The sequence below is a fragment of the Paramisgurnus dabryanus genome, chromosome 22 (assembly GCF_030506205.2).
Source record: "Paramisgurnus dabryanus chromosome 22, PD_genome_1.1, whole genome shotgun sequence".
NCBI classification, from domain to species: Eukaryota; Metazoa; Chordata; class Actinopteri; order Cypriniformes; family Cobitidae; genus Paramisgurnus; species Paramisgurnus dabryanus.
The window spans coordinates 12539910-12559293 of NC_133358.1; the positions used below are offsets into that span (position 1 = coordinate 12539910).

The 19384-nt window shown below is 41.1% G+C and overlaps 2 protein-coding genes across 4 annotated transcripts in view; both read right to left on the reverse strand.

Moving 5' to 3' along the window:
- The window catches only part of stk17a (serine/threonine kinase 17a), a 91150-nt gene that overhangs the window by 44030 nt on the left and 27736 nt on the right, over nucleotides 1–19384 (reverse strand). The window contains exons 3-7 of one of the 2 annotated variants that reach the window (XM_073813218.1): nucleotides 19144–19288; nucleotides 17884–18010; nucleotides 17193–17241; nucleotides 16304–16483; nucleotides 15068–16009 (exon numbers count right to left, since the gene is read on the reverse strand). In XM_073813218.1, the coding sequence (XP_073669319.1) occupies nucleotides 15685–16009; nucleotides 16304–16483; nucleotides 17193–17241; nucleotides 17884–18010; nucleotides 19144–19288 (826 nt within the window). In that variant the 3' untranslated portion in view covers nucleotides 15068–15684. Of the gene's footprint in view, nucleotides 1–15067; nucleotides 16010–16303; nucleotides 16484–17192; nucleotides 17242–17883; nucleotides 18011–19143; nucleotides 19289–19384 lie in introns of those variants that run through there. The other variant, XM_073813217.1, reaches the window with a different exon arrangement.
- LOC135785399 (tripartite motif-containing protein 16-like) lies at nucleotides 9544–13721 on the reverse strand. 2 transcript variants are annotated; one of them, XM_073813216.1, is made up of 6 exons: nucleotides 13055–13721; nucleotides 12815–12910; nucleotides 12451–12684; nucleotides 12094–12253; nucleotides 11656–11712; nucleotides 9544–11130 (listed from the first exon to the last, which is right to left on the reverse strand). In XM_073813216.1, the coding sequence occupies exons 1-6, from the start codon at nucleotides 13634–13636 to the stop codon at nucleotides 10604–10606; spliced, it is 1656 nt and encodes a 551-aa protein (XP_073669317.1). In that variant the 5' UTR covers nucleotides 13637–13721; the 3' UTR covers nucleotides 9544–10603. The 2 variants fall into 2 exon arrangements, with proteins under 2 accessions (XP_073669317.1, XP_073669316.1); XM_073813215.1 differs by lacking the exon at nucleotides 11656–11712.

Sequence of the window (19384 nt, forward strand, 5' to 3'; positions counted from 1 at the left end):
GCACGACCGAACTTCCTCCAAATTAGCTGTACCGTCTGGGGGTGGAGTCGCCATTCTCCGGGGCGCGCCGCTCGGGAAAGCGCGTCTGCCGCTGTATTGAGTGAACCCGGAATGTGAATGGCACGAAGGGACCTCAGATGCTTCTGACTCCAAAGGAGGAGATGACGGGCGAGATGCGACATGTGACGAGAGCGCAAACCGCCTTGACGGTTGATATACGCAACGGTCGCAGTGTTGTCGGTGCGTACTAGTACATCCTTCCCTCGCAGCTCCGTAGCAAAGCGTACCCAGATATACAGCCCACAACTCGCGGCAATTGATATGCCAGTGCAGCTGGGGTGCTGTCCACACCCCCGAAGCTGCAAGCCCGTTGTACGTGGCTCCCCACCCCGTGTTGGATGCATCTGTGTGTACAACAGCATGCCAATAAATCTGTCTCATGGAGACCCCTGCTCTCAGAAACGCAGGGTCTAACCACGGGGTGAATGTTAGACGACACGCAGGTGTAATGGTTACACGGTGAATGCCGGCGCGCCACGCTCTCCTCGGGACTCGATCGTGAAGCCAACGCTGAAGCGGTCTCATATGGAGCAGCCCGAGCGGTGTCACGGCCGCGGCTGCTGCCATATTTCCCAGGAGCTTCTGAAATTGTTTCAGAGGGACCGCGTTCTTCCCTCGGAAAGAACCAAGGCAAGTCAGAATTGATTGGACGCGCGCTTCTGTTAAACGTGCCGATAAATCGATCGAGTCCAGTTCCATCCCGAGAAAAGAGATCCTCTGCGTGGGACAAAGTTTGCTCTTTTCCCAGTTGACCCGAAGACCCAGACGGGCGAGATGCCGAAGCGTTAAGTCTCTGTGCTCGCAAAGCGTCCGCCGAGAATGCGCTATTATAAGCCAATCGTCGAGGTAAGCCAAAATGCGAACACCGCTCTCTCTCAGGGGCTTTAACGCCGCTTCAACTACTTTCGTGAATACACGGGGAGAGAGAGACAGCCCGAACGGTAGTACTTTGTATTGGTATGCCCGCCCCTCGAACGCAAAGCGCAGAAACGGTCTGTGGCGAGGGAGAATGGACACATGAAAGTACGCGTCTTTCAGATCTATTGCTGCAAACCAATCCTGGGGCCGTATAGACTGAAATATCAGTTTCGGCGTTATCATTCTGAAGGATCGTCTTTGGAGAGATCGGTTCAGAACGCGCAAATCCAAGATCGGCCGTAACCCACCGCCCTTCTTTGGAACTATGAAATACGGGCTGTAAAACCCTGAGCTCATCTCGGTTGGAGGGACCGGTTCGATCGCGTCCTTCGCCAGGAGGACATCGAGTTCTGCACGCAGTACATGTGCATCGGACGCTTTCACTGTAGTGAAACGAATGCCCGAGAATTTGGGTGTGTGCCGGTTGAATTGAATTTCGTAACCGAGGCGGATCGTGCGTAATACCCATCGGGACGGGCTGGTAAGCTGAAGCCAAGCTTCCAGAGACCGTGCGAGGGGAATTAACGGCACAACCGGAGAGCTCGCGGTGGGGCAGACGAGCGGAACAGGTGAGACTGCCGGTGCGCGCGCCGTAAGAGCGCACGCAGCTACAGTGTGTGTGCGTGTTGTGACACTGACCTGAGACCGCTGAGGGAGCTGGTGGTCCGGTCTCCGCAGTGGAGAGCTCGGACTCCTCAGAACCCCCGCTGGCGATGGAGGAGAGGGAGGATGAGCAGATGAATGCCCGCTCACATCTCTCTCGATCCTCTGGAGACCTGGAGAAGGAATAGGAATGCACTCTTTTTGTGGTTTTGTGGGTGCCGGCTGAGAAGCCGGCGGAACAGAAACAAAACGAAACCAAAGATTTTCCACCCGGCCCTCCTCCGGAAGAGTGATCCCATCCGAATCCAGGTCGCCCGTCTCAGGGCCGCTTAGATCCCCGTCTGCGACCACAGGAAGCGGGTTGAGCGGGCGGGGCGGGCTGTCGACGGCTGTTCCCCCTCCGTTGTCTGGATGATTTCCTAGGGGGGGGGGGGGGCGGAGGCAGCAGCCACAGGGCGCCCTCGGCGAGGAGCAGACTGGGCAGCCGGTGCTGGTGGACGAGAGGCAGGCCTCTTGCGCCGGGGCATGATCTTGGAGATCGCTTCAGTCTGCTTCTGAGCGGCGGTGAATTGCTGCGCAAAAGACTCCACCGACTCGCCGAATAGGCCAGTCTGTGACACTGGAGCGTCCAGGAACTTGTTCTTGTCCGCTTCCGTCATGTCAGCCAGACACAACCATAGGTGGCGTTCTTGGACCACGAGTGTAGACATCGCACGACCAATCGCCTGCGCCGTCACCTTCGTAGCGCGGAGAGCCAAATCAGTGGCAGCCCGCAGCTCCGAGAAGACGGGTGAGTCGTGTCCTCCCTCATGCAGATCTCGTAAGGCCTTCGCTTGATGGACCTGCAGCAAAGCCATTGCATGCAGAGCCGAAGCCGCCTCTCCACAAGCCTGATGGGCAGCGCCCGTTAAACCGGACGACTGTCTACAAGCCCGAGAGGGAAGGGTTGGGCGGTCCTTCCAGGAGGCAGCGGTGGCCGGACACAGCTGCATCGCGACGCCCCGCTCCACAGGGGGGATCCCCGTATAACCCTTAGCGGCTCCGTTGGTGAGGGAGGTGAGGGGGGAGGGCTGAATCGGCCGTAACCGGGTAGAATACGGCGACTTCCAAGTCCGTGACAGCTCCTCGTGCACCTCGGGGAAGAAAGGTACTGGTGGAGAGGGCTGTGAAGCCCGGGCAGCTCCGAAGAACCAATCATCCAGGCGGGACGGTTCGGGCTGAGGGGGGTTAACCCACTCCAACCCTACGGTCTCCGCCGCTCGAGAGAGCACAGCCACCATCTCCGGGTCAAACTCCGGCGTCACGACCCGACCAGAGGGAGGAAGAACGTCGGAGTCAGCTTCGGAAAGAGGGGCTCCACCCTCGGGTGTTGCGGTCGAAGCGGGTCCAGAGGGAGGCGCAACGGATTCTACAGCGCTCGTAGAACACGAGGCTGCAGTCTCCATAGGCACCTCTACCGGCTGAGGACGGGAAGGCTGAGAGCCGGAGGACGAATCCCCCGACCGGCTCAGCACAGTTAGACGCAGATCGTCCTTAGAGAGCTTCGCGGCCGCTCCGTGGCGGCGGTCAGAACTCACCGGACGCGGACGCCGTTCCCGTAGAAACGACAACCGCCTGCGTAAATCCAGCAGGGACATCTCCTCGCAATGAGAACATGCACCCCCAGCGAACGCAGCCTCCGCATGCTCGATGCCCAAGCATGAAAGACAGCGCTCGTGACCGTCCTTTGGACCCATGTACTTGCCGCATCCAAGAACACACGGACGAAAAGCCATCCTGAAAAGGACGCTGATCTCCAGATATACGAGAGAGTGGCTGCCTTTAACAAGGCACAAAGCTCTCCGTATCACTCTTTTAGGGAAATTCACTCTTAGATGCTCAGTTGATGATGCGCACAGGGATCAGCAACGCACTCACTAATAACTCAAAACAAAAAGATGCAGAGTAGTGGAAAACTGCGGCGTCCGCTGTGGTACTGCTTGTCCAACCAACTTCAGCAATCGTTTCCCACCAGAGCAGAGAGTAGCTTCTCAGTAGCAGATACTGCCGGCTTTCGAAGCGATAAAAAGCTAATTTCCATATTTGCACCTGTGGCTTATATACGCACCTGGCGGGGCGGCGCCAGCATTATGCAAATATCTCAATGCCAAGTTCATTGGCGTTTTAGTAGTATTCGAAGCAGATTGGTCTCTCTAAGCGAGTTCCCAATTCGTCGGTCACGACGTGACGTCGTAGTGACCGACTGAAAGGGAACATTTACAAACTTTTTGTTATTGCTGTGGAAGCTGTTTTTTTAACCAAAGAAATACCTGAAAGAAGCTGGACACATAAAATGGCTTTATAATCTTTAACAAACTTGTAGAAACAACAAAACCTAAAAAGTCAAACAACAATAATTTGTACATAGATGCATCGAAACGCACCCAGAAGAAAACAAACAAAATTATTATCATCAAAAATAATAACTTTAATATGTATTACCCATAACAAATAAGCATGGCACCTAAAGGAAATAAAAACAAGAAAAGTGAGAGTCACAGCAAGGCTTAGTCGTCTGTAAATATAAGCAGCACAAACATTAAACAAAACAAACAAGAGCAACCAGCAAGACAAAAGAAAAGAGTTGTTTGGCTTACAAATTTAAATCATGAGGTGAGTGAAAAGAAAAGACATAGAAAAGGTTTCTTGTCTGAAGTGCGGCATTAGTTGGGAGCGTAGCAGCTATCTGGCTGAACTGGAATCAGTAGATGAATTCTCCAGGAACTTCCTGCAGGGCTGAGAAGGGTTCCTCAAACGTGAAGCGTTTGGAGATGGCCTTCTGGTCGGGGGTCAGAGTCTCTTTATCAGAAGACTGTCGACACTGACCCAGGGTGTAAGCTGCCATTACGATGAGCTCTTCTGTCACCTGAGAGCTCTCCTCATCCTCCGCTTCTTCATCGTGGCTGGAGGTCCCAGGGCTGGCAGGCTCAGAGACGCTTTCAGATGTACTCCCATCCTTTTCTTCTTCTTCTTCTTTGATCTGAAGTCACTGGTGCTCGAGACACTCTTCTGCTGTGAAGCGGTGTCTGTGGAAATAAGGTCAAGTGATGAACTGGATATACATGTGACCCAGTCTGTGAAAACTCAGCTACTGTTTTATACATAAAATCATCATACAAAATGTAAAAAAAAATTCATTGAAAATATATCCTTGAAATATTTAATATCGACTGGGTAAGGTCATGTCAAAGATTAGTGTTGGGATTCTGTGTGTGTGTTTTGTTGTTTATTATTTATTTGCAACGTTTAAGATTAGTTTGATTATTGTACCTGTGTTCTTTGTTTTTATGTTGCAGTGTATTATGCTGTTGTGTTTTAATATTATTTTGAGAGTTATGTTTGAATCTAGTTTGGCCTGTGTTTTTTCCCTTTGTCTGATTTTGTCTCCACCCCGTCTTTAGTTGCTATGGTTTTTTATTTGTTCCTTGCTCCTCCCCCTTGTTAGTGTTATTGTTTCTGTATTCTGATTGATTATTGTTTTGTATTTAGTTACTTCCTGTTCATTCCTTGTTTACGTTCCATTGTGTTAGTTACGACGTGTTGCCCTACGTGTTTATGCTTTGTTTTACCTTTAATAAACCTTTTTGTACTGCATTTGAATCCGCTCTCTCTTCGTCTGTGTGCCCGTCGTGACAGAATGGAACGTCACCAGGATCCAGCAGTATCTAGCTCGCCTGTGAGCTCCGCGGGTAGGATTTGTTGTTCCGGCATTCGTCTCTCTCCTATGTCTGAAGAGGAGTGGAGATTGAGACGAGCTAGATTGGCTTTCCTGCGCCCGCAGGGGGAATCGGTAGAAGAATTTGCACGGAGGTTTTGGGAGGACTCTCGTGGTTTAGGTCTCAGTAACAATGAGATGAAGTTATGGTTTAACCATTGCCTGGGCGAACCCGTTCCACTGGAGGATTATAGGACGAGAAGGTTTGTTTCCAGTTTGGCAGATACGCCATTGGTGTCAGTGCGGACGGCTGGAATAATCACTTCTGCTCCAGAATCTGTCATTTTTAGACCCATCGTGCCAGCCAGACCAGGACGAGGCTCCAGACTGGTTATTAAGAGAACACCTTTTTCTATTGAATCGCTGGAGTCTTTCCCCGTCATCAAGATGGCCACCATCACGTCTGTCCCTGAGACGGCTGTTATGTTGTCTATGCCAGTGTTTGAATTTCCTACAGTCATTCCTGCCCCGGTTTTCCAGAAAGCCATTTTCACCATTACACCCATGGTTAAAGGTGCCCTATTTACACCTGCACCTGAGATCAAAATGGCTCCCACACCCAAGATGACTGTTAGTGAACTGCCTAGTGTGCTGCCCAGTGAACTGCCTAGTGTGCTGCCCAGTGAACTGCCCAGTGAACTGCCTAGTGTGCTGCCCAGTGAACTGCCTAGTGTGCTGCCCAGTGAACTGCCTAGTGTGCTGCCCAGTGAACTGCCTAGTGTGCTGCCCAGTGAACTGCCTAGTGTGCTGCCCAGTGAACTGCCTAGTGTGCTGCCCAGTGAACTTTCTGTCCAGCCTGGGATGGTGGGCTCTGAGCTCCATATACTCTCTGCCTTGTGCCCTGTTTTCCTGGCTTTGCCAGTCTCTCCTCCTTCTGTCCTGATTTACAGGTCCGGAGAGTCGTTGTCCTCGGCTCCACCTTGGCTGCCTGCGCCGCCCTGGCGTCCTGCCCTGCCTGCGCCGCCCTGGCGTCCTGCCCTGCCTGCGCCGCCCTGGCGTCCTGCCCTGCCTGCGCCGCCCTGGCGTCCTGCCCTGCCTGCGCCGCCCTGGACTGCGCCTTTGCCCGCGGCGCCGCCCTGGACTGCGCCTTTGCCCAGTCTTAAAGTACTAATTGTCCATTCTACAGCAATACATCCTAAAGCAAAATTGCTGGTTAAAAACAACCGAAACACTGAGCCAGAGAGGGTGCGAGAGCCTTTGCTCTTTCTTGCTTTTGCAATTCAATATTTTATCTTTATCTTAATAGAAGCAAATGAATTAGTAGTATAAGTATCAAATCGCTGTGTTCAATTTGGAGAGGCCCGGAGTATCAACACCGCTCAGGGCTTACCTTCGGCAGACCACACAAGCACTATACAGAATAAGCAAGTAAATTTATGCTCACCTCTATAGTGGCGCGCCCTTGTGTGACCCGGCTGACTTCTGCCCGTCTGCAGCCCTCCACTCCGTAGCCTCTGTCCAATCACCTCGGGGTCACCAAATTATGTTGTGGCAAAAAGTCTTAGCTTGAAGCTTCATAAGAAAAAATACTCAGAAGACAAAGGATCCAGGTGCCAAACAAAAATTACTTTATTCGCTCGAGCCAACAAAGTGAGACAATCAACACCCCTCAAAGAGGTGCTCAAAGATCATCTGCCTTCCCAACATCTGACTCCATTTTTATACAGTAAGATCAAACACTTCTTATCTGAGATGATGTTTACTCTTCTAATTGGTCTCGGTCTGCCACAATTAATTTTATTTGTTTGATGTAGCAAAGGTGCAGCTGAATCCTTCCTCATATCTAAAATGATATATTCTGCTTATTGGTTCTCATGGCCTTGGCTTTCCCTGACACAACCAACTTATTGTTATGTGGCAAAATACAGCCGGACGATTTCTCTAATCTAAAATGACGTACTCTTGTTTATCAGTTGTTTTGACCTTGTTTCTCAAACTAATCGTGGCGAGAACAATCGGGGTATAGTCGCAGGATCGCACCTGGGCTCTTTTAATTAGGAAACGAAAGTTAACTGAGAAAACGAAAGTTTAACTGCGTGTCATTACAGCCTTGTGTAGAAACAATAGGCCTTAGGCCTAATATAATATGAATACAGTATATGATCAGGAATATACCCAACAAAAACTACTATATATGCAATATTTGACTGGTAGCCAGTGTAAAGATGCCAGAATTGGACTAATGTGGTCATACTTTTTAGATCGAGTAAGCACTCTTGTGGCGGCGTTTTGAACCAGCTGTAACTTGTTTACCTGATTTGCGTGACATCCCCCGAGTAACGAGTTTCAATAGTCTATTCTAGACGTCATAAAAGCGTAGATAAGCTTTTCTGCATCTGATGCAGACAGCATATGGCGTATTTTTGAGATATTTCTAAGATGGATGAATGCTATGCGGCAGACGTAGGAGATATGACTATCAAAAAATAGATTGCTGTCGAACATCACACCTAAGTTCTTAACCGTGGAAGATGGCACCACCGTGCAGCCATCTATGGGCAACTTGTAATCTGACATATTATGTTTGGAGTGATTTGGTTCAATAATAAGTATCTCTGTCTTATTGGAGTTTAGCATAAGAAAGTTATGTACCATCCAGTCCCTAATATCACTAATGCAGTCTGTCAGCTTAGAAAACTGGTGGGTTTCGCTAGGATGTGACGAGATGTAAAGCTGGGTATCATCCGCATAGCAGTGAAAACTTATGTTATGTTTCCTGATAATGTCTCCTAGAGGTAACATATATAATGTTTTTCACATTTTCTGGGTTGGTAGAAGCACTTGGGAACCAATTATAGCACTTTAACATAAAAAAGTCAGAGTTTCATGGTATGTCCTCTTTATCAATATTTCACAATATGGCTGTAAAGTAGGGCTGTAACGATTAATCGTGCAAATGCGCGTTTTCTCAATGAATGAATTTTAATGAATTACGGTGAAATCCCGGCACATCCGAACGCAGGGGGCGCTCTCCTCCAGAAACTTCCTTTGTGCCACAGAAGTTGTAGCATTACAGACGCTATTTCAGGAAATGTCTACAGGAATATTTATATTGCTCTTCTTCAAATTGTTTCAGGTATTTTCATGATAATAAAGAATATTTTGAATGATTTTTATTTAATGAATGTTGCTTTTTTAAATGCACGTTATAAACGACTCTGACTCAAAATGATTTTAGATTGATAAAGACTTCCTACTGACCAAATGCCGTAGTACACGCACAAGCTGTGCATGAAACAAAGAATTGCAGCCTTGCGATTCAGAATCAATTTCAGACATTTTTAATGGGACACGTGATTTAATCGATACATCCCTACTGTAAAGTGATGTCTAGGTGGACACCTGTCTATGTTTTCTAGGTTTTGAGACACAGTTGGTGTTTGATGGTGTTTCTTGCAAAAGCTGTAGCATGGTCTTGCCTTTTAAAAATCTAAATTAAATAGTATTTATCACATGAAAGACATGTATTATTATCACTGTACAAAAAGTAAAGTACACTGTACACCATATGTCTCAATTGTGTTTATTGGTGTTAACTAGTTACTTTTTTTTTATATATAAAAAAGTGCTTTACCTGGTTGACTGTGTTGCAAGGTTAAATTTAAATCTTATTTTTTTTATTGAGAAGTGGTTTTTAAGTGTAATTCTACTCATTCTTTCAGTCTCCCATAGAAAAATAAGATATTGAATTTCAAGAATTTTTAACACAAATATTTTAATTGATATTGCAGATCACAGTGGTTACAATTTGGAGAGATTTGTAAACTATCATAAGGAGTCAGTTTGGTCAAATATGTTGCTGCTAAAGTCTGAATAAAGGGTTGCTTGCTTAAAATGATTGAACATTTTCATCCATACAGCATGCATATAAACATATCTGCAGTGTTGGGGAAAGATACAATTATTTATTTTTTAATTGAATTAATTAACTGAAAAGTAACTCGCATTACGTTTTTTAAAAAAGCAACTCAAATATTAATGTGTACATTTATAAAGTAATGCATTACTTTACTCGTTACTTCAGAAAAGTAATATTATTACGTAATGCGTTACCCCCAACACTGCATATCTGTATAGATGCAAATACATTAGATTTAAATTACACAGTGGTAATAAGTACATAAACATCTTTAGCATGCAAACAAAAGTCCAAACTCTCCCTCATTCATATCATGCTGTGACAAAAAAAAAACTCAAAAGCCAATGTGTCTTACTCTCATAATAACCATGATCATAATTTATTTCAGTTGTTGCTTGAAGAATCACAACATTACAACCAAATGGATCATAAAATATAAGAAACATTTGGGGCAAATTGTTCATCAAGTGTGCTGTAGTTCAAGATCAAGTTAAAATGCATTCAAGTTAATAAAGTTTAAACACACACAAGTTAAAAACACACAATTTACAGTCTAAATGTGACCCAAGATATCAAACGAGTCATCAAATACAAACAGTTGTTACATTTGTATCTCAGAATAAAGCCTAAAACAGAACAGGACTCAGTGTTTTGTCATAGAGGATTTGTATACATTATGTAAATGTCACAGAGGATATAAATGAATAAAGTAATGCTGTTTTATATTTATTATCTACTGCTTCCCTCGGTTGGTTGAAGTTTGTTTCTACACTTTACTCGATTATAATCACTGTACTAAGAACATCATTTATAGATACAGGGCTGTGTGTGTGTTTCCTTTTTTAGATTTTTATTTTTTTCCTATAATCTTGTCCCAATCACCTCTACAACATTGAATTGAACATTATTAATTATTAAAATAATCTAATTTCCCGCCAGCCTTTTAAGGCTGATTTTCACAAAAGTTTCACAAAAAGCCTTCCAGAAAAATTGTCTTCTATAAATATATAAACATACAAATATATCAAATAAAAGAACAGAACCTCTGCTTTCAAACAAACAAGTAAACAAACAAAACTGAAAAAAACTTTTCTCCTATATTCATGTGTTCTCTTTTATGACCTTTTAGATATGGGTGTCTTCAAATATACCAAAATTTTGACAAAAACCTGAAATAATTGCATTTTTGTAAAGGAATTTTGTTAGAGATCAGATTCAGAACGATGATCAAAACATACACGGATTATCAAAACAATTCGTTTCGATTCAGTTTTTATATAAATTGGGTAAGAGTGCAGTCTATTGGATAATAGATTTACTCTTCAGGGAAGCGTCACTGGCAGGGAATTGTTTCTCTTTCTTTTCTTTAGTCAAAGTTTACAGCATTGCTTAGAGAATCTTCATCTCATCTACACTGCTGGATTACATAACTTAACTGAACCTGAAACGATCCAAAACCCAGGATAAAGTGGTTGAGTGAATGTGGTGTTGACTCTGTGTATGAGGTTCATTGTATCAGAGACGCTGTAGAAGGACAGAGATCCTTTACTGTGATCCACATACACTCCTATTCTACAGGAGCTCAACACTACAGGGAGTTTAGTGAGTTTGTTATTGTGACTGAATGAACAACTGGAGTCACTGCAGTACAAACTCCAGGACTGATCATTTAATCCAAACATACACTCATAACCCTTTCCCTTCCTGCTGATGCTCTTATATGACACTGATATATACACCTTACCGCTCCACTCAACCTCCCAGTAATAGCGTCCACACAAACTCTCTCTACACAACACCTGACTCCAGTGATCAAATCTGTCTGGATGATCAGGATACTGATGGTCTGTGTAAGTGTTAGTAGCCGTTCTGTTCCCATCAGACAGCTGAATGATTTTATGAACTGTGTTTGAATCCAGTGTGAACTGCTTGAAATCTGATGGAGATAAACACAAATGACTTCAGCAGTTTAACAAAAATCATCATTGCAGATATATTGCATTTTTTCCAAAAACTACACATTTCTATATTTGTATTTATTTCTTCAGTGCGCACTCATTTTTCACTCATTTTCATGTTTCTACACAGTTATTATTAGGTTTGAGATTGTTAAATATATAAATAGATTTGTTTAAATGCCCTAATTACATTTGTAGAGGTTTAATCGGTAATGCAGTTTTATGCAAAAAAAAAAAAAAAATGATTTTAAGTTTCTGTGTAGCAGTAATAATTTGGAAAAGATGTTGAAAGGTCGATGTTTTGATTTTGAGTCGTTGATTTTACTCAATTAATTCACCTCTTTAACAAGGACTGAGTTACTGACACATGTGAACTGAAAGATTTCTGTAAACATTGAAAATACTCAACGTTTTGTTCTTTTTGTTGTTTTTGTCATTCTTTATGTACCAGTGGATATAAATAATTTAAAGTCATAAATCATAAATGTTTTAAAGTCTCTTACATTGTAAGAAATCCTCTCTGGTCTTCAATTCAACAGAAATAACTGAGATATATGTAACTGAAACATAAATAAACATAAATAATATAATTCCCATAGTATAAATATAATAAACCAATAACACACACAATAAAACAGAGATCATGACACTGATATAGGAGCGGTTTCCCGGACAGGACAAAAATGCATGTTTGAGCTTCTTTAATTTCAAAACACCTTGTACTGACATATTTAAACATCAGTGACATTATATTTTCTCAAGATTCAGGCCAGTATAGTTTTTTTGTAAGTTTTGTTTGTAAAAACTTCTTAAATGTCCTAAAATAACTAAGGCCTAGTCCTGGATTAATCTAAACTCTGTCTGGGAAACCACCCCATAATAGTCTGACAGCGATCTTGCTTGTGTGATATTTGAGAGTAAATGAATATCTGCTTCTTTACCTTCACCAGATATCTTCTCTATCTCCTCTCTACAGAAATCCTCCAGTTTGTCTTTCAGTTGAGAGAGAGATTTTCTCACATCATCAAAAGAGAGGAGAGAGCTGAGAGTAAATCTGTGTGAGACTGAAGACTTAGGAGCTGCAGACAGAGACTGAAAACTCTGAAGAAGAAAAGATTACAAATGCAAAGACAACATAATCTTTATCAGAAATCTTTATCATTAACCTAGTTTATATTCCTTAAGTGGTTAAAATAATAATTACCATGTAAAAATGTTAAAATCATAGTCATATAAGAAGTGAAGTCTTCCAGAGATCCTGCTATTGCTCACTGTGTTGTATTTCAGAGTTGTGTTACCTGTAGGAAATGGATGTGATTGTCTGTATGTGAAAACTGCTTCAGTTCAGCGTCTCTCCTCCTCAGATCATCAATCTCCTCCTCCAGACGCTTCATGACTCCTTCAGCTCGACTCACTGCAGTCTTTTCCTGATCTCTGATCAGTTGTGTCACCTCAGATCGTCTTCTCTCAATGGATCGGATCAGTTGAGTAAAGATCCTCTCACTGTCCTCCACTGCTGTCTGTGCAGAGCGCTGTTAGGACAAACATTACAATCAGATCCATTACAGGTACATCAGTAAAGATCTCCATCACTGGAGGAGAGTCATGAATCTCAAACTGATCTTCAAGCTGCCAGCAGATGTTTTTCTGCTCAAAACTCACCGCATGAGAGTCCACAGCCTCTCTCAGCTCCTGAAGCTCCTTCTCTCTCTCCTCAATTATCTGATGTAATTTTCTCTGTCGCTCTCCCAAAACTCTCTGTGAGATAACAAATAATATAAAATCTCAAAGATATTACATTATACAGCATGCATGTAATGTTTACTATAATGACATTCATAGTTTAGCATATTATCAATCATAACTGTTAGCATTAATGCAGTGTGTGATTTCAGTTCATACCTGTTTCTCAGTTCTTTCTGCTACAGCTGTCACAGTATCATGGTTTTTATGTTCGTCCATCGTACACAGATAACAAATGCAGTGTTGGTCGGTTCGACAGTAGATTTCTAGTTGTTTATTATGTTTTGAACAGATCATCTCATGAAGTTGTCTGGTGGGATTCATCAAATGATGCCTCCCGTCATTGAAGAGATTCTCATGTTGTTTAAGATGATTTTGACAGTAAGACTTCAGACACTCCAGACAGGACTTGACAGCTTTGTATTTTCTCTCAGTACAGGCGTCACACTCCACATCTTCAGCTTCAGCATAAGAGTCAGCAGGAACAGCAGTCTGAAGTTTTGTCTTCTTCAGTTCCTCCACCATTTCAGCAATCATCACATTTTTAAATAAAACAGGTCTTGGTGTGAAGGTTTGTCTGCATTGAGGGCAGCTGTAGATTCTCATCTCATTCTGATCCCAGCAGTTTGTAATACAGCTCATACAGTAACTGTGTCCACAGGGAATGCTCACTGGATCCTTCAGGAGATCCAAACACACTGAACAGCTGAATTTGTCCTGAAAAATACGAGCTTCTGCCATATTTCAATAATATACAGACAGAGAGAGAAAGAGAGACAGTCACTTGAAAAGTAGTTTTGTGTTTAAGGGTCGTGTGCAAAACATGTTTGTCTGTTAGGTGTGACTCAGCTGCTTTCACTTTCATTTTTTGGCTAAACCATATGAAGTGTTTGTATTAAATGTATTACATGTGCATTCTAATGTAAACTAAAGCAGTGTGTTAAAGATGAAAACATTATAAAAATATATAAAAAATAGACTAAAGAAAAGTGTTGTTAATCTGGTAAAGTTTGTTAATGCTCATAAAGCAGGATGTTTTAATATTCGAATCAATGATGGCATTAATAATTAGCGACTGTATATTTGTCAATGTTTTACATAGACACAAATAACTTAGAAAGAAATACATTAAAACAAACTTTTGTCTTTTTATCTTTTAATAAATAAATTCTAAATGGCAATATTGAGAATTCCAGAAAAAGGCACTTTAAACCAAACCAATACCTCAAGCTATAGCACAGCATATCTGTTTTTGTCTTTATTTAAAATAAAAACGTCCCTCGAGCATTTTTATACATTTAAAATGTCCGAACTTGTTGGTTACATTCCAATAAAATATGTAAAACATGTTTATTTGTACCGCTGAGCATTAGATATGAACCTCTGCACACAAAACAACTCTCGAATTCTTCATTTTCACCAAATGAAGATGTTTTTAAGCAAAAGTAGTAGTTTTAAAGGGGACATTTCACAAGACTTTTTGAAGATGTCAAATAAATCTTTGGTGTCCCCAGAGTACATGTGTAAAGTTTTAGCTCAAAATAATATATGTTAAAATTTTACAAAACACTTTGTAGGTGTGAGCAAAAATGTGCCATTTTTGGGTGTGTCCTTTAAACACTATGATATCTGCACTAAATGGCAGTGCCGTGGTTGGATGCAGATTAAGGGACTTATCCCCATCTGACATTACAAGGGGAGCTGAATATCAATTACCTATTTTTTCACATGCTTAAGTTTTTGGTAAACTAAGTTACTCGGTTGATCTTTTTCACATTTTCTAGGTTGGTAGAAACACTTGGGAACCAATTATAGCACTTTAACATAGAAGTCGATATTTATGGTATGTCCTCTTTAAAAAGATGTCACTGGACAATTCAATCAAAATGAGGAAGCTTTCATTGGATTAAAGTTTGTAAAGCATTTATTGTTTGACAAATGTTTAACTATATATATATATTTTATTCCTGTACTCATCCTTTAACAAAATGTAAAGGTTCTTTTTGGTGAAAATAAGGGTAATTAAAACTTAGTTATAGGATACATTTTTAACCAGCTTTAACTAAATTCTTTAGCATAGGGTGTTTTGAAGCCAAAAAAGTGATCTTGTGTTATGTCAGTAATAAGTTAAGTTACAGAATTTCCCAACCAAAAAGTAAAGAGTCACTGCTGTAAAGACAAACTTTTATTTACAGCATCAGAACAGTCTCCTTGTAATATGTTGCCATTAAAAATATTCTTTATAGTGACAAATCAATATATAGTTATAACTCTAACATGAGTTTAAAAACAAAACAAGGAAACATTTACACACTTTTTGTTATTGCTGTGGAAGCTTTTTTTTAACCAAAGAAAGACCTGAAAGAAGCTGGACACATAAAATGGCTTTATAATCTTTAACAAACTTGTAGAAACAACAAAACCTAAAAAGTCAAACAACAATAATTTGTACAAAGATGCATTGAAACACACCCAGAAGAAAACAAACAAAATTATTATCATCAAAAATAATAACTTTAATATGTATTACCCATAACAAATAAGCATGGCACCTAACGGAAATAAAAACAAGAAAAGTGAGAGTCACAGCAAGGCTTAGTCGTCTGTAAATATAAGCAGCACAAACATTAAACAAAACAAACAAGAGCAACCAGCAAGACAAAAGAAAAAAGTTGTTTGGCTTACAAATTTAAATCATGAGGTGAGTGAAAAGAAAAGACATAGAAAAGGTTTCTTGTCTGAAGTGCGGCATTAGTTGGGAGCGTAGCAGCTATCTGGCTGAACTGGAATCAGTAGATGAATTCTCCAGGAACTTCCTGCAGGGCTGAGAAGGGTTCCTCAAACTTGAAGCGTTTGGAGATGGCCTTCTGGTCGGGGGTCAGAGTCTCTTTATCAGAAGACTGTCGACACTGACCCAGGGTGTAAGCTGCCATTACGATGAGCTCTTCTGTCACCTGAGAGCTCTCCTCATCCTCCGCTTCTTCATCGTGGCTGGAGGTCCCAGGGCTGGCAGGCTCAGAGACGCTTTCAGAGGTGCTCCCGTCCTTTTCTTCTTCTTCTTCTTTGATCTGAAGCCACTGGTGCTCGAGACACTCTTCTGATGTGAAGCGGTGTCTGTGGAAATAAGGTCAGGTGATGAACTGGATATACATGTGACCCGTCTGTGAAAACTCAGCTACTGTTTTATACATAAAATCATCCTACAAAATGTAAAAAAAAATTCACTGAGAATATATCCTTGAAATATTTAATATCGACTGGGTAAGGTCATGTCAAAGATTAGAAATCAAAGATACTGTGATGCTCGAAATCTCATAAGATTTTGAGACAATTGAATCTAGCTACACTTTGTAAATAATGTATTGGTTTATTGCTATTGAATATCTGGTGGCTGTATGTTTCTCTTACTCTGGTTCTTTGATAAGCAGGGACTTTATGAAGTGAATAGCTGCTTTGTCCAGGTGCTCCAGCTCTTCCTCAGTGTAGCTGACATTAATCTGGGAGATGTTGAGGAAGGTCTCTTGTTTATCATCCCCCAGAAAAGGAGAGATGCCCGTCAACATCACATATGCGAGGACACCGATACTCCTATTAGAAAGTGAGAGGAGAGGATCATCCACTGATCAAGCATCATAAACATGACTGATTTTTTACTTATAAAAATAGTATTTTCTCCAAGCCAGAACTTAAAGTACTACACTCTAAAAAAACAAACGGTGCTATATAGCACCAAAACAATTGCTTTGGATCGTAACGATAGAAGAACCATTTTAGTGCCATAAAGCACCGGTGAAGAACCAGTGAAGCACCAGTGAAGCACCAGTGTAGAACCATATAGGGGCCATATAGCACCACATATGGTTCTACATAGCACTATATGGTTCTACACAGGTGCTTCACTGGTGCTTCACTGGTGCTTCACTGGTTCTTCACTGGTGCTATATGGCACTAAAAATGGTTCTTCTATCGTTACGATCCAAAGCAACTGTTTTGGTGCTATATAGCACCGTTTGTTTTTTAGAGTGTAATTGTCTTCGATATACATCCTAAAGCAAAATTGCTGGTTAAAAACAACCAAAACACTGAGCCAGTGAGGGTGCGAGAGCCTTTGCTATGAATGAAGTGTTTGTTTATGGGCAAATGACACAACTGTGATCATAATTACCATGAAAAAACTGATCATAAAACACAAGAAAAAGAATTTATTGTGAAAATTACCTCTAGGTCAACATTTAAGGTATCACATGAAATACTGTTTTCATGTTTATAAAAATAGTAATGAAGAACAAGGACTTACCACATATCAGTTGCTGTGCTTATTGGCTCATAATTCAGGATTTCTGGTGCTGTAATAAAAAAAACAATACATAAAAATGTGCAGTTTTATGTACATTACTCAATGAAAACACTTAATTTTAAATTACTAATTTCCACAATTAAAGATTTTATGAAGAAATTTATATAAGGGCAAAATTTATATTAAACATTTATGCATTTGGCAGATGCTTTTATCCAAAGTGACTTACAGTGCATTCAAACATCTGCATTTTATCAGTACTGTATGCGTGTTGGGATTGATCTCATCACCTTTGTGCCACTATCACAATGCTCTACCAATTGAGCTACAGGAACATGCATTCTGAATTTAAACCTTACGGGGCGATTTCCCAGACAGGGATAAGTCCTTGACTAAATAAACTCAAGAGTTGTCCAAACTGAAAACAACTTGCACTGACATATCTTAAAATACATCAGTGCCCTTTGTTTTGCCTCAAAATGCACACAAGTAATGTTTTTATTAAGACATGCTTGTTAAAACTAGTTATATTTCTTAATGAAACTGAGGCCTAGTCCTGGCTTAAACTAATCCCTGTCTGGGAAACCACCCCAATATGTTTTTTTTTTAAGAACATGTACATGCACTCACAATCTCAAGTTTGAACACAACACTGAATTATGTATGAACATGGTAAAGAATTGGTTCGTACCCACATACTCGGGTGTGCCCATGATCTCTCTGATCTCTTGACTGCTGCTTACCAACCTCGACAGGCCAAAATCCACAATCTTTATGTCCCCGAGAGGAGACTCACTAGTGAGGAGGATATTCTGAGGCTGACAGATAAAAAAAACCTTTAGATATCTCTTTTGAATGATATTACATAAAATAAAACCAAATCTATAAATTGTAATGTTAAATTGTATTTCTTTTCGTTATCTAATATTTTAAACAATAACCTTATTGTCCACGCTAACATTTGAGTGACTACATAATTTCAAGTACGTATTTTATTATTTTAATAATTTGGTTTTCATTGTCATGGATCACAAGATGTTACAGGGCATACCAATAAAATAGTTTATGTAAAAACTAAAGTGACAGTGTCAACCATGGCCGTAGCCAGCTATGAGGTTACAGAGGTCCGGACCTCGGTAATTTTTTCATATAAAAAAATAAAATTTGAAGTTCTCTGAATGACTATTCGTTTTTCAAAACGAATCCGCATATATAATTAAGTTTGGACAGTTTACTGTATAGTTTAGTGTAAAATGACGAAGATTGGCTTAAGCTGCGACGGCGCGGTTACAGAATTTGCAGTGTTGCCAGATCCCATTGTTAAAAACCCTCTTTAGACGTAGTGTTTTAGCAATTAATGTGACACTTTGACATTATCTATAAAGTGATTGTTAGGTGTAGGTTAGTATTAGCGATTTATCTGATTTATTTCTGAAATACAAGGTTTGGACGAACTTTGTTTTTTAAGGCCAATTATTTTTGCTTGTTTTTCGTACTAAAATCTGGCAACATGGAAACTGAAAGTTATCAAATAAGACGCATTATTCAGCTCGGACAGGTTATTCCTGATACTACATTCGGTAAGATAAAAACAGTAATCATCATAATTGTGTCTGTAAGAGCATCAACAAAACTATCGAAAAACAGAAAATAACTCTGGTACAAAGATGTAGAAGAATTGGGTTTAAATAAAATATGCCAAATATGTTAAAACACGTAGCGTAAAACGATAAAGCTAATTTCAACAAAACGCAAGCTTAAGAATTCTGTTATTTCATTTAATTTAGAAGTTAACCTTTAACAGTCATGCTGAATACAATAAGAGCACTAAACAAGTTCTTGTTTTAAATCTTGTAACGTCTTTGTTATATAATATTGCTTATTAAAATGATTACACCCAGATGAATGAAATCAAAATGTAATATGGAGGTCGTATTGCGGCCTGACTTACCTTAAGGTCCAGGTGTACCACGTTGCTCTTGTGAAGGAAGGCCACACCCTCCAGAATCTGTCTCATCAGTCTCTTCACATCCTCTTCTTTAAAGGCTTCGTCCCTCTCAGCCACGCACTGGTTAAAAATCTCCCCTCCTGCAGCACTGAACACATAAACGTGTACAATTACTATCCAACCCCATCAATTACAGAGCATACAGGTGACAATTATAAAACACAAATAAAAGCAGTCAAACCTT

Excerpts from the sequence above, each read along its gene's own strand:
- LOC135785399 (XM_073813216.1), bottom strand. The coding sequence starts at position 13,636 with ATGGCAGAAGCTCGTATTTTTCAGGACAAATTCAGCTGTTCAGTGTGT. Across the intron at positions 11,713-12,093 it reads AGAGAAGATATCTGGTGAAG|TTACATATATCTCAGTTATT; the intron begins GTAAAGAAGCAG and ends TTTATGTTTCAG. Across the intron at positions 11,131-11,655 it reads CAGAGAGGATTTCTTACAAT|ATTTCAAGCAGTTCACACTG; the intron begins GTAAGAGACTTT and ends TATCTCCATCAG.